A 12,923-nucleotide genomic window follows, 5' to 3' on the forward strand; every position below is an offset into this window, starting at 1 on the left:
GGCATCGAAGAACACCTGGGCCAGGGTGACACTCTTTACATGTACCGAATCCCAGCCCCTCCCCGTCCAGAGCCTCTGCTTCCCCGCAGGTCAAACGGGATCGTTTCGGGGAGGACAGTGTCTCCACGCGTGTGAGCAGCTAGTGGGGAAAAGGCCCCTTCTCTCCTTCGGGAGGAACAGCGTGGACAAGGGAAGGGCATGCCATGGAGAATCTCAAACCCTGGCTCCGTGCCCGTTCAGCCTCTCCCTGTGTGTCTGGGAAACCCCACGTCATGACCAGGGTGGCTGGCTGCCTGGGCGCAGGGTAAGCTCTCAGACCACCAGGCTCAGGTCAGGCCAAGTCCGTGTCACGTCTCATCTCCCCTTGTTCAAGGGTGTTTGCGATTGAAGAAGTCTTTTTTTTATGACAAGCATGATTTCCTTCCTCTTGCTGATGGTGCGTCCGTTCCCTACACCTAGGCAGGACCTGCCCTGGGTCCAGTGATGCCGCCACACCCCCTAACCCCCCAGTGGCCCACATCCTACTACCCAGGACCTGCGAATTGATCTCATTTGGAAAAGGGGTTTTTGCAGATGTAATTCAGGCTCTTGGGATGAGATCAGCCTGGATTACATGAGTAGGTCCTAAATCCAACGATGTGTCCTCAGAAGAGACAGAAGAGGAGGAGCCAGGAGGAAACGGAGGCAGAGACTGGAGTGACACAGCCAAGGAAGCGCAGGAGGACCCAAAGCTACCAGGAGCTGGAAGAGCCAAGGGAGGACCCTCCCGGGGCTCCAGGGAATCAGCCCCACAGACACCAGGACTGCAGACTCCTGGCCTCCATAACAGAGACAGAATACACTTTTGTTTCTTTAAAGCCTCACCATTTGTGGTCCTTTGTCATGGCAACCACGGGAAGCCAATGCAGGACCCAGTGCCCTGCTCATTGCCGCTGACAGCAAAGCGTTGGCCTCGCAGACTCAGCGCCCTCTAAAGTCACCCCAACCCCTACGAAAACGTCCGCGTGTCAGTTTGAACATGCCTGTGGGCACGCCATCTCCAGCAGAACTCTTGCTGACAATCTGACTTAGGCATCCAAGCAATTCTCTGCTACGTGCATTTGTCATTGCTTCATGGCGCCAACATCGTCCATCAAAAATCAAGGTCTCTGTTTCACATTTCCCCCTGAACATATCAAGTGCCATCCCAGGTGATGGGAGTTCTGGGGCCCAAGGGAAAGCCTGGGCGTGTTTTCACCTCACTTTCTGATCAGCAGAGAAGAAGGCAGCTGGTGGGCAGGTGCCCGGTGTCTGCAGGCTGCCCTCCCACCAGCTCGGGAGCTCTGGAACCAGTGGGGACACAGCACGCAGCTGCTCACACACCTCAACCCAAGCCCCACCCGCCTCCTGAACCTTCAGTGGGTCCTCCAGCCTCTCTGAGCATCTGGCTTCCACCTGAATGAGGGACAGAGAGAAGGCAGAAAGCATAGGCTGAACACCTGGCTTATAGGGTCTCCCACGGAAAGTTAGAGGAAAGAGGATAAGGTAGACCAGAGCATGAAGTTTCCGGACCTCACCTTGTGGTTCTAACGCAAGCCAAACACTTCAAGAACCTGGGTATTTCCTCCCGAGAAACAGTTCATAGACACTCGCAGTTACCTGTTCGGATGTCATGGTTAACGCCTTCCACGGAGATAACAGCATTTGGAATTCCTTTTCCGTGCAAATCCCTCACCAGGCCTTTGATGCCCCGATGGACCTACTCGGTGAACATGAAGGGAAACAGAGGAGCTCACAGACCATCTGGCACAGCGAACGGGGCTATAAACCTACCACCAGCCCAGGGCTGCCCAGAACCCCCTCAGAGCCGCATCTGGCTCAAAAGCTCCCCAACTCTGTGTGGATTTGGTATGCAAATTTCTGTATCCCTTTCAGGTCCATCTACTGGAAAGTCTTCCACCGGAGTTAAAATGTTCCAGAGGTTGAGAAAATATGAGGATCTGAGATGGTTCATTAAAAAACACAACCCATAAAAATGGAACTTAATTTTTACAGGCACATTTATTTTGACTTTCCTGGACTCTACAGACTTACAAAATTGACTCTAAGAATCAAACAGGAGAGGAAAGACTCAAAGAGGCTCCTGTAACGTACAGTTCAGTCCCCAGGGCCCTCCTGTTGATGAGCACGTCATGTGATACACACTGATTGGGTTTCCCCATCTGAAGATCCAAGGTGACATACCATCACTTCCAATGAATTTCTTTACACACACTGCTACACCTGGGCATTTTATTCACAGGAGGCTCTTTGGCTAAACTGGGATCATCACGTTAGAATGCCTGGGGTTTTCTTTCTCTGTGTATATAAGATTAAAAAGGAGCCTTCCCCCACAGAATTCCAAAGTGGGGATGAAAAGTGTGCTCATGGCTTCCCAAGAAAAGAAAACAGGTTCACAGCCTTCTCTGCCAGGAAGGTGCACTGTGGGCTGCACTGACCCTCCCAGGACCCTCATGGATCAGACTTGGATGCTATTGATATAACCTGATGCCAACCTCTGCCACCCATGTGGAGGTGCCAGGTATCAGGAAGCTGGCGGCCCAAGCCCTTGGCTAAGATGTTTCTTCTGACTCATCTATAGCCACCCATGGAAGAAGGGCAACCTCTCAATACAGCCTCAGCATCTTACTTCCTAATGAATGGGAGTCATGGTAGAGTCATCTGAAGTTCAACATTCATTTTTCTCTCTCTGGTTTCTGTGAGTCTATTCCTTAGTGGGAAATGGATGTTACTTGGCTAGTTTTAGTACCAAACAAAAGCCAATTTGCCCAATACTACAAGACAGGTGTGTCATTGAGAACAGAAGAAAAGAAAGGTGTGTGAAGGTCCTAGCACACACAGCAAGGCTTCCTTACTGGCTACAAGCAGGTGCTCACCAGCTCCAAGCAGAACCTAGCCGGCATGATTCAGAACTGTTCCCAGGGGGCACTCTGCTACCTGCAGCAGCTAGCCCTCAGCCTCTGAGCTGATGTTATGGGTTGAACTGTGTCCCCCACAAATCCATATGTTGAAGTCCCCACCCCACCAGTACCTTAGAAGCGGACTGCTTTTGCAGATAGCATCTTTAAAGAACTGATGGCGCCAGACGAGTGGGCTTTATCGTCTGACGTCTCTAAAAGAGGAGGGAACCTGGGCACACAGGGACACCAGGAGTGTGCACACGCAGAGGAAAGAGCATGTGAGGACACAGTGAGAAGGTGGCCACCTGCAAGCCAAGGAGAGAGGCTTCGGAATGAAACCAACCTGCCGACACACCCATTTTGGACTTCCAGCCTTCTCTTGCTTCCCAGCCTGTGTGTTTTGTGATGTTAGACCCAGCAGATGAATACAGGAAGCCTGGGCATGCTGGCTGGACACAAATCACCCCTCCCAACGGAGCAGCAATCTGGAGCCCCTGAAGTAGTCTCACTCACCACAAACCAGCGGGAGCGACTGGCATTGACAAAGAACTCAGAGACAACACCGCAGTCGTCAGCCCAGGATGATGGGACGAGCTTTGATCTCAGGCTTTTGGCCATCTCAAGGGCTTCGCTCCCTAGCGAGCCCCCATCCCCGCCGAGTGTCCACGTCCTACCTGCTCCATGAACACGATCAAGGATTCCCGATTGTTCTCCCACTCCTCGGGCAGCTCGCTCTCGTGTGGATATTTATCACAGCCCACGTAGATGGACAGCTCGAAGCAGTTTGTGTGAAGGTAGCTGAAATCGTTGAGACCTGCCAAGCCAACCAGGTAACATTTTAGCTTCGCGGTGCTCAGAGGGGCACGAGAGACAGCAAGAACATTCATGCACACGACTCCAAGGATTTCATTTGAACAAGGAGGCACGAAGTATCTATGCTACACAAAACATTAATTAGAGCAACTGCCGGGGAACAGAAAGGGGGATGGGGTGGTTGTTGAGAGAGAGACAAGATGCAGCTGGAACAGTTTAGGGGGAAGACAGGCATATGCAGAACATCTCTGAGAAAAGGGGGACTGAGATAAGTGTCTTCTAGATAAAATCATCTTCATTTTATTGAAGTCAGTTTAATACTACTTTTAGGATAGAGGTATCACTTCTTTTTCCTGTTTAACTTTGTTGTAATCAGTTTAGTTATTTTTCGGCTGTGCTGGATATCTGTTGCTATGTGGGCTTTTCTGTAGTTGCAGTAAACGGGCTACTCTCCAGCTGTGATGCGCAGGCTTCTCATTGCAGTGGCTTCTCTTGTTGCCAAGCACGGGCTCCAGGGCCCGAGGGCTTCAGTAGTTGTGGCTCCCAGGCTCCAGACACAGGCTCTGTAGCTGTGGCCCATGGGCTTAGCTGCTCCACGGCAATGCAGGAGCAGCTAATATTCCTGGATCAGGGATCAAACTCGTGTCTCCTGCATTGGCAGATGGATTCTTTACCACTGAGCTGCCAGAGAAGCCCCACTTTTTTTATCTTGTTAAATTCTTGTTGTCTCTTTTTCTTTTTTTTCTGTTGCTTTTTATTTTGCTATTTTTAAAGGTATCATTAATAATGTGTATTTTTAGTGTTTAAATTTAGCTCAGTCATTATGCTGCTGTCAGCTACAGCTCTGTAACTGTGGAATGAAACCTGTAGTTGTCTATTCTACCTCATGAACCTAGCTATCCATCTCACCATTTACTGAGTTCCTACATAAGCCAGAACCTGTCTTTAGCACTCTGCAGCCAAGCTCACTTACTCTTCATCACAAACCAGCAGAGAGGTAGGTAGTTGTAGCCCAATTTCACAAACAAGAGAATTGAGGCAGAGAATGGTCCAGGAATGCATCAGGGAATGTATCCAGAATCACGCATCTGGACAGAGCTGGGGTTTGAACCCCAACTGCCTAGAACTTGCTCACCCCTGCTCAGGGACTGTAGGACAAATGCCTTCACCACCCAGCTGGAGAGCAGATAGCCACATACATCCTGACATGCCTACAACAAGACTTGGTCCCTGTGTTCATTTCTTAGGGCTGCTGGTACCAAGGACCACCAACTGGGTGGTCTAAAGCAACAGAAACTTATCCTCTCATAGTTCTAGAGGCCAGGAGTCCAGAATCAAGGCGTTGGCAAGGCCACACTCCCTCCAAAGGCTCTTCCTTCTTTCAGTTCCCGATGGCCCTTGGTGTTCCTTGGCTTGTGGCCACACCACTCCCGCCTCTGCCTCTGTCTTCACGGGGCCTTCTCAGTGTCTGTGTCTTCTCCTTGTCTGCCCCTTATAACGATATCTATCACTGATCTTAGGGTCCATCTGGGCAACCCACCATGACCTCATCTTGAGATCCTTAATGACATCTACAAAGACCCATTTTCCAAATAAGGTCACATACACAAGTTCCAGAGATTAGGAAGTGGACATATCTTTTGGGGGCCCCATCCCACTAAAGTACCCAACATTTGCAAAATGAACAAATGGATGTCAGATGGCATGAAGTTCAGGGGATCTCTACCCAACATTTTCAGCTTTGGGCAACAGGGTGATTAGCAAGAACACAGTGCTACTGTGTCCTAAGTGACATCCAGGAGGATTCTCCCCATAGAAGGTGCCTCCACCGAGCCTTCCCTGGGTTCTGAGAGTTGAGGCCGCAGAGAGCAGGAGTTGGCGGGGCTGGTTCCTCTGTGGACGGGGGTAAAAGGTCCTCCTGTGCTTCCACCAGCCTCACCTGTCCCATCTTCCCTCCCTCCTTGGAGTGCTCAATGGAGCATCCTAAAGCACAAAAGTCTGTATAAAAATCACATCACAGCTTTGGGTGTTAACAGCACTTCTATATCAACCTGCTGCCTGATTGGTCGAGTCACAGAGAAAAAGGTGCAAAACATACAGCCTCTCTCTCTCTCTACCAGATTCCAGATTTGAACCATTCACATGTCAGCAGCCATGGACCTTTGATCACATTTGTGATAAAATATGGAAAGTAACAGCAGGGGGATAAGCAGGCTGGAACAATGTCAAGTTCATGGAAAATCCCTTGCAGGGCCTGGTCTGGCTGAAGGAGGTTGGTCAAAATGCCAGGCCAGCTCATTCAGCGGAACCTGAGACGTGGAATCCCAGACAGTGCAGGGTGGCCTGTGGACCGCGCCCACGGAGCAGCATGACAGGCAGGTCCTCCTGAATCGCAGGACTGCTCCAAGCACGCACGCGTGCAAACGCGCACGCACACACACACTCTTTTCATTATCCCAACCTTTAGACCTTGTTAGTACTAAAATAAATGTGATATTTAAAACTCTGAGGTGGGCCTGCCGTTTTGCAGTAAGTGCAAGTACGCGTGCATGCATGTTTAGTCACTTTGGTTGTGTCCAACTCTTTGTGACCCTAGGAACTGTAGCCTGCCTGCAGGCCTCCTCTGTCCTCTCCTGGGGATGCTCCAGGCAAGAATACTGGCGTGGGCTGTCATGCCCTCCTTCGGGGGATCTTCTCAACCCAGGGATCGAACCCACGTCTCTGATGTCTCTTCCAAAGTCAGGCGGGTTCTTTACCACTTATACCACCTGGGATGCCCCTTTGCAATAAGTGTGTATCTTCAACAGCACTGGAAGTGCTCAAAGAATTGGCAAAATGATGAGAAACCAGGAGAACGGTGGGAAAGCCTGAGTCAGGCTATGGTTAACACCGAATTCCAGTCCTTTAGTGAATGCGGTGCAGCAGAGAATCCTGGGTGAGAAATGGCTTCAAAAGTGAAACGTGTAGGCAGAAGGTGTGGGGCGACCCTGATAGCGCTTCCCAAGCCTCGGGTTCTGGCTGGAGATGGCAAGACCTCCTCTATGTTCTCCCTGGGCCTGGCATCCTGCTCTAGTCATGGCTTCAATACAGGAACACAGGACATCACATTCCTTAGAGCACCGTGTGCCCAGAGCTGTCACAACATCTGCCTTCCTCATCGGGGAGAGGACGCCGGACAGCAGCTGACACAAAGAAGGGCTCAGATCTCTTTGGAGCTGAAACACACACACGGCAAACGATGTGCCTTTTGAGCAGGACTGGACCCTCTCCCCAGCGGCCCACTCCCACTAGCTAAGACCTGTCGGTCACCGCTAATGAGCCAGCAAGACCCGAACACAAAGGAGGAGTGGAGGGGCGGGGGGAGGAAAGGAAATTAGAAATCGCATCTCATTAGTCTACAAAGAAATGAATCTGCAGGCTTCATCACACTGCCTGCAGGAAGAATGATTAAAAAGGCTCGAGCCACCACATGGCTCTGCCACAAAAGTCCCCGGCATAATGGAAAATATAATGGATAGAAACAAATCAAATGCTGCCCATGTGATTAGATAGCAACCGACTCCTCAGAACGGTGCTATTGACCTGCTGCTGACAAATTCCGCAGTGTCCGAACCTAATTTAGTCACAGCGGCCATAAAAACTAAGCAGATACTCCTCATAAAGATTATTGTAGGTTTTAGGGCTAGAGCTGAACAAGCAAGCATGCTTTTGGCTATTAGGATATTTTTCTTGATAGACAGGGCTAGGGGTATTGATAGTTGATAATTAGGGTTTTTTTTTTTTTTACTTTGAACAGAGCAAAGCCATGATGGAGAAAAATAAAACAACTCTGCTTGGTTTGTAACCAAGGAAAAAATGGCAAGCTTTCTGCATGTTTTAGTTTTTTAAAATGGCCAAGGGAACAAATATGCCTACTCTTTTAAAAAAATTTTCCCCCAGAGTGGAAACATACCTGAAAAGTTTGTGAAGGCTGAATCTCTAGCAAAGGAAAAATAATATTAAAGTGAATCAGTAGAGTAAAACAGAGAACAGGGATATGCTCATAAAAGAGGTTTCATGGTGAGCACGCTCCTAGAAAAGGGGGGAGAAGAGGGGTGGGAATTTATAACAGCGCTGCTGACAAGCAAGACACAGAACACACATCCACCATCCCCGTCATCCTCGCAACAGTCCCAGGGTGGCCATCATCGTCGTCCTCATCATTGCCATTAACATCAAGCCCATTTTACAAATGGAAAATACGGGGGTTCAGAGAGGCAAAGTAACTTGTCCAGAGCCACACAGCATCTACGTGATGAACTAGAATTTGAACTGAGGTCTATCTGACACGGAGTAGTTTGACCAACCTTCACAAAGTCAAGAAAATAAGCAATGAACAATGAACATTACGTTTGGGGTCTTGGCATCCCAATGCAGAGACACCTTAGGGAATGTGATGTCTTCAATTCTCCTCACTCGAGAACTCTAGGCTAGGAGCAGCCCTGACCCGGGAAACAAAGGGCTGATCCTGAAACTTTGACCACAAGGTCCTCTGGCTGCTGCGAAAGAATCCCTGAAGTCTCTGCTGGGCTTCCTCTCTGTCTTCAGTGGATGCTGGGGACAGGACATCACATTCCCTGCATCACAACACTGGGACTTTGACCAGATGCCCTGGTGGACGGGGGTGGGGGGTGGGCCTCCAGTGAATGAGAGATTTGAAAAAGTCTTGAGCTTGGGCTCACTGTTTCCCCGCCCCCTCCTTCCAAGGGCTGGCAGCAAGGGGCGTCTCCCATGGTGGGAACGGCTCCAGGTACAGCGCCCTGGCTGCAAAGCACCAGTGTGCTCTCTGCCCCTTCGCTGGGTTTGCTTTTCTGGCCAATAATTCCCCTAAGACTACGCTTACCAACTCTGACCCTGTAACATCCAAACAGCTCGGCGGCTAAGAGTAGACCACAGGGTCAGACAGATCCCAGTTCTGCTCCTTGGGAGCTTGGACAGATCCCTTTCCTATCTCAAAGCCCCGGCTACCTCTTTTATAACAAGGGGAGTAAGCCACATCCGCTCGAAGACTACTGTGAAGGTGAAAGAAGAGACTAGGCAGGGTGCTCGCACCTTTTACATGGTTAATTACGGTAGCTACTCTGCTGAGAACAAGGACAGATGGAGAGCTGGACCACAGGGTCCCCCCCACCTCCATCCAGCGGCCCACTGTCATTGGGCCCCACGATGACAGCAGGACCATCAGAGACTTACTTCCGGCCACAGTGTGCCAGGAAGCCCCATTGACGGTCCCGTCCTCCTTCTGGAAGTCCTCCGTGTGGCACACCCTCCTCCTGGCGTCCGTCATGAGGCGGTGCGTGGAGGCGTAGGAGTAGGCCAGCCAGCGGAAGACGTGGTCGTCGGGCGTGGGGGTATGCTCCTGGGTCTTCCACAGGGACCTCACCATGTCGTAGGGGTAGGCCACCACCAGCTCGCCCCCCTGCAGGTTGCCACCCAGCACGAAGGGGATTTTCTCCATCCAGGCTATGACCGCCCTGGTCTCCACGGCCACCTGTGAACATGCCCAATTTTAGCACATTTGAGAAATAAAAGCAGAAGGAAACTGCCTTCTCTCCTGAGCTTTCCAAACAAGGACATAGTTGAAAAAGCAGTCATGTTATGGCATCATCGGAGCAAAATTTAGAACCTCAAAATTTATCTAGGGAAAACTGGCCATTGTGGAAGTAATGGATAAAAAGAGAAATCAGAGAAATTTCTTACTGGAGGAATACTCCAGTTAGTATGCAAAGAGGGAATGACAGAATTAAAGGATCAGCACTTGGCAACTTCACTGAATTCATGGGTCAGTTAATGAATTAATGTTCATCAACGACTTGATGGACATGAGTTTGAGTAAGTTCCGGGAGTTGGTGATGGACAGGGAAGCCTGGCGTGCTGCAGTCCGTGGGGTCGCAAACAGTCGGACGCGACTGAGCGACTGCAGTGAAGTGAATGGTAATAAACAGCATAGAGAGAGGGAAGCAAACACAATTCTCTCCTGATGAAAGAACACACACCTAAAAATCCACCCACCCTGCGTGTGAGGAAGCCTCTAGTGCAGGGGTCAGCACTTTTTCTATTAAGGGCCAGATAGGAGATATTTTAGGCTTTGAGGGCCCTGAAGCTCTTGTTGCAGCTACTCCAGTCTGCCAGTAGCAAGTATTAGACTCTACCCCTGGAGCAGAGTGGTACCTTGGACAATACCCAGATGATGACCATGGCTGTGTTCCAGTAAAACACCATACAGAAACAGGCCTGGGCGGGATGAGACCTACGTTACCAACCCCTCTCTAGTCTACATGGCCCAGGGGTCTGAATCTCACTGCTAATTTATAAGAAACACAGAGAAATATGTTACATTACATCACGAGAATACAGTTAGCAGCATCCAGACAGTAGAAAATGCTAGAAGACAACCTAGTTGCTTATATTATAGCTGTTACAAAATAAACAACAATAGAATTATAAGAAAAAGGGGAGAAAGTGATACAGGAGAAAAGTACAGTTTAAAGAAGGGTTGAAAGGCTTATAAACTAATCAGAATGAATGTGTTTTAATTAGATCCCAGTTAAAACAGACTGTAAGAGAGAGTAATGGAAAATGATTATAGGAGAAATGCAAACACTGATTGGATATTTTATAATACTAAGAGATAGTTTATTTTGATATGATAATAGTAATTTATGGCTTTAAAAGAGAGTCAGATCTTTTAAGGATACTTAATGAAATATTTACAGATGAAATGACATGATGTCTGGAATTTTCTTCAATAGTCTTGGGGAGGAGGAGAAAGTGACTGAATATGTAGACGAAATGTGAATTTATAAGTGTTGATGTTGAGATGGGTACATGGATGGGATTCTCTACAGCTCCCTCTCTAGTTTTGTATGCTGAACTTTTTATGACTAAAAAGTTGAAAAAAAAAAAAAAAGGAAGGAAAGAGGGTGAATGGCAGGAAGGGAAGGAAGGAAGGAGAGAAGAAAGCAAGGAAACAAAAGCTAAAACTGGAAAACTTGATATGGTCAAATACTGATCAATGAATCAAATATTTGTCATAAGTTACTGATATCTCTGAAGATAATTCCAGTAGAAAAAAAAACTAATAATGGAAAAGAAATAAACATTGGAAATAGTCTAACTGTGCTGTATAGCTAATTGATTAAGGAATGAAAGTAACCCGAAGGATTCATTAAGTTTTGTTTTTATTCCTAAACACATCAGGGCCTTGAGTTGGATGAAGCATAGAATTCAGCTCACAATGCCGGATCATTATGGATCCATGCTTCGTCCTCTTCTTTCATATTTTGATATAATAAACACCAGTGAACCTACCACCCATCCTAATGGTCAGCTTTTATTGACCGTTTCTGCACACATCTGTGATTCCCATCCTCCTGCTTCTCACTCAGAGGTAATCACTATACCCTAAACAAAATGATTCTGAGTCTCTTTTGTTTAACTCCATACATGTATGCATACGGGTTCGATCCCTGGGTCAGGGAAGATTCCCTGGAGGAGGAAATGGCAACCCACTCCAGTATTCTTGCCCGGAAAATCCCATGGACAGAGGAGCCTGGTGGGCCACAGTCCATGGGGTCGCGAGAGCTGGACATGACTGAGTGACTGCACGTGCACGCACATATATGTATTACTTGGCTTTATTTTCTTTTGATCTAAAAAAAGGGTGGGTAACATACTATTGTCTTCTGTAAATTTTCCCTCTTAACATGTTTGTAAGACTAATCTGTGTTGCATAAAGCTATATTGTTCAGTCTTTTTCACTTCAATATGAAGATTTCATCATTTATCTGTTCTTGTTATGATGGGCATGTAGAAGATTTTCCATTTTTGCTATAGTGAACAGCATTGCTCTTAACTTGCTCCGTCTTCTGGTGGGCTGTGCTAAGATGTGCTTAATTGCTCAGTCAAGTCCGACTCTTTGTGACCCATGGACTGCTCTGTCCATGGGGATTCTCCAGGCGAGAATACTGCAGTGGGTTGCCATGCCCTCCTCCAAGGGATCTTCCCAACCCAAGGATCGAATCCAGATTTCCTATACCTGTGCTGAAATTTATATTGCATAAATGGCCAGAAGTATAGCTGCAGCCATAGATACATACATATTTCACTTTACAAAATAATCAAGTTATTTTCCAAAGTTACTGTGCTAATGTAAGCTCTCACTGTGAGTAAGAGATCCACTGTCCCATATCTTCCCCAACGCTTGGCTACTGTTAATTTTCCCAATCAATGGATCAAATGTTCTCTTATCTGCATTTCCTTAGCACTAGTAATGCCGAACATCTTTCCTTGTTTTCTGACCATATGTTTCCTCCTCCATGAATTGCCTCTGCATATCTTTTACCCATTTTTCTGTTGTTTCTATTTTTCTCATTTGTTTTTCTTTATTCTTTTAAAAATTCTAGTTTTTTTCCAATTAAATAATTTTCAAATAACACCTCAGTTTTTAATTTGCTCTTATGATAGTTTTGAAAATCTTCTGATGAATGGGCTTCCTTATTTTGATGTAGTTGAACTTACCAATTTTCTATAATAAATGCCATTTAAAACTGTTCTCCTCACCCTGAGGAATCATTGTAAATGTTGTTAAATTTTATCAAATGCTTCTTTTTGCAGACAAATTACTGGTTTTTTCCTATCATGTCATTGATTTCTGCTCTTTTTAATCAAAATCTTTCTACATTTTTGGGGGTTTCTTCTGTTACTCTTTTGCTTACTTCTTAAGTTAGTTGATGCTCAATCTTTCTTCTTTTGACATGTAATCATTCAAAAGTATAAATTTCTGAAAGCATTTTTTGCTGTTCTCCACCGATTTTGAAGCTCCAATACTTTGGCCACCTGATGCGAACAGTTGACTCAGTGGAAAAGACCCTGATGCTGGGAAAGACTGAAGGCTAAAGGAGAAGAGGGCAGCAGAGATGGTTGGATGGCATCACCGACTCAATAGCTATGAGTTTGAGCAAACTCCGGGAGATGGTGAAGGACAGGGAAGCCTGGCGTGCTGCTGTCCATGGGGTCACAAAGAGTCAGACACAACTGAGGGACTGAACAACAGCCACCAATTTTGATATTTAGTGTTCTCATTATCATTAATTTCTACTTATTTTTAGTTGCCAATGTGAAGTTTTTCTT

At 47.2% G+C, this 12,923-nt stretch overlaps 2 protein-coding genes across 3 annotated transcripts in view; one reads left to right on the plus strand and one right to left on the minus strand.

The window, feature by feature from the left end:
* Positions 1-12,923, plus strand: part of GPR26 (G protein-coupled receptor 26) — a 103,610-nt gene that overhangs the window by 79,479 nt on the left and 11,208 nt on the right. The window lies entirely within an intron of this gene.
* CPXM2 (carboxypeptidase X, M14 family member 2) overlaps positions 1-12,923 on the minus strand; it is a 134,860-nt gene that overhangs the window by 5,159 nt on the left and 116,778 nt on the right. For both annotated transcript variants that reach the window (XM_043926315.1, XM_043926314.1), the window contains 3 exons: positions 8,985-9,282; positions 3,614-3,753; positions 1,639-1,738 (listed from right to left, as the gene is read on the minus strand). In XM_043926315.1, coding sequence (XP_043782250.1) covers positions 1,639-1,738; positions 3,614-3,753; positions 8,985-9,282 — 538 coding nt within the window. The remainder of the gene's footprint in view (positions 1-1,638; positions 1,739-3,613; positions 3,754-8,984; positions 9,283-12,923) is intronic.

The sequence above is a fragment of the Cervus elaphus genome, chromosome 15, assembly GCF_910594005.1.
Source record: "Cervus elaphus chromosome 15, mCerEla1.1, whole genome shotgun sequence".
Classification (NCBI taxonomy): domain Eukaryota; kingdom Metazoa; phylum Chordata; class Mammalia; order Artiodactyla; family Cervidae; genus Cervus; species Cervus elaphus.